Source organism: Neopelma chrysocephalum, unplaced genomic scaffold (genome assembly GCF_003984885.1).
Source record: "Neopelma chrysocephalum unplaced genomic scaffold, ASM398488v2 Primary Assembly neopelma1_93767, whole genome shotgun sequence".
Classification (NCBI taxonomy): Eukaryota; Metazoa; Chordata; class Aves; order Passeriformes; family Pipridae; genus Neopelma; species Neopelma chrysocephalum.
In genome coordinates this window covers 1-1,711 of record NW_020922481.1, presented here as the reverse complement: position 1 = coordinate 1,711, position 1,711 = coordinate 1, and the positions used below count along the sequence as shown (strand labels likewise).

At 58.6% G+C, this 1,711-nt stretch overlaps 1 protein-coding gene across 1 annotated transcript; it reads left to right on the top strand.

Moving 5' to 3' along the window:
- Positions 1–12: 12 nt before the first annotated feature.
- LOC113980343 (U4/U6 small nuclear ribonucleoprotein Prp31-like) lies at positions 13–1,364 on the top strand (the record flags this gene model as incomplete). Its single annotated transcript, XM_027707567.1, has 2 exons — positions 13–209; positions 1,180–1,364. Coding segments are annotated over exons 1-2 (306 nt in total), but the record flags the coding sequence as incomplete, so codon positions are not given.
- Between the last annotated feature and the right edge of the window lie 347 nt (positions 1,365–1,711).

Genomic DNA, 1,711 nt, shown 5'->3' with positions numbered 1-1,711 from the left:
CTCCCCTAAATCTTACTGCTCTTTTTTCCCCGATCCCAGGCAGCAGCTGTCGGAGGAGGAGCTGAGCCGGATCGAGGACGCCTGTGATATGGCCCTGGCCCTGAGCGGGGCCAAGCTCCGCATCTACGAGTACGTGGAGTCCCGGATGTCCTTCATCGCCCCCAACCTCTCCCTCATCCTCGGGGCCTCCACGGCCGCCAAGATCATGGGTGAGACCCCCCAGAACCTGCCCTGGGACCCTCAAAATCCACCCCCCAAAACCTGCCCCTCAGGGACCCCAAAACCCACCCCAAAACCAACCATCAGGGACCCCAAACCCCCCCAAGACCTTCATCGCCCTCAACTTCTCCCTCATCCTCGGGGCCTCCGCAGCCACCACGATCATGGGTGAGATCCTCCAGAACCCGCCCTGGGACCCCCAAAATCCACCCCCCAAAACCCTCCCTGGGACCCCCAAAAACAACCCCCAAAACCTGCCCCTCAGGGACCCCAAAATCTGCCCCTCAGGGACCCCAAAACCCACCCACCGAGTCCTTCATCACCCCCAACCTCTCCCTCATCCTCAGGGCCTCCACAATCATGGGTGAGACCCCCAAAACCCGCCCTGGGACCCCCAAAAACCACCTCCCAAAACCTGCCCCTTAAGAACCCTAAAACCCCCCAGAATTATCCCAAAACCCTCTCCTTTTCCTCTCCTCGAACTCCTGCTACCCCCAATCTTTTTGGGTTTTTTGAGGTGTCTCTGTCCTTTCCTCTCTGGATTTTTGGGTCCCCCCCGACCCCCTGTATTTTGGGGGTCCCCCCCTCATTCCAGGGGTCTCAGGGGGTCTCTCCCCCCCATATTTTGGGATCTTTCCCCCTTTTCTTTCTCTCCAAAGTCCCGCTTCCCTCACCCTGTGTATTTTTGGGATCCCCCTGGATTTCGGGGTCCCCCACGGCCCCTCTGTATTTTGGGGGTCCCCCACTCATTCCAGGTGTCTTGGGGGGTCTCCCCCCCCCCTTTCCAAGCCCCCCCATCTTTTGAGATCTTCCCTTTTCTTCCCCCTTTTCCGTCTCTCCAAAGTCCCACTTCCCTCACCCTGTGTATTTTTGGGATCCCCCTGGATTTTGCGGTGCCCCCCTGGATTTTGGGGTCCCCCCCAACCCCTCTGTATTCTGGGGGTCCCCCCCTCATTGCAGGGGTCGCAGGGGGTCTCACCCCCCTCTCCAAGCTGCCGGCCTGTAACATCCTGCTGCTGGGGGCCCAGCGTCGGACCCTCTCGGGCTTCTCGTCCACGTCGGTGCTGCCCCACACGGGCTTCATCTACCACAGCGACATCGTGCAGTCCCTGCCACCGGTGGGTTCCCTTCCCAGATTTGGGGGGGTGTTTCTTCTTTTCATATTTCTCTCCGTTTTCTTCCTCACATTTTTCTCCTTTCCCCCTCGCATTTCCCTCCCTTTTCCCCTCACATTTCCTGCCCTTTTCCCCTCACATTTCCCGCCATTTTCCCCTCACATTTCCTGCCCTTTTCCCCTCACATTTCTCTCCCTTTTCCCCTCACATTTCCCGCCCCTTTTCCCTCACATTTCCCGCCATTTTCCCCTCACATTTCCCCTCCTTTTTCCCCTCGCATTTCCCGCCCCTTTTCCCCTCACATTTCCCGCCATTTTCCCCTCACACTTCCCTCTATTTCCCCCTCACATTTCCCGCCCTTTTCCCCTCACGTTTCC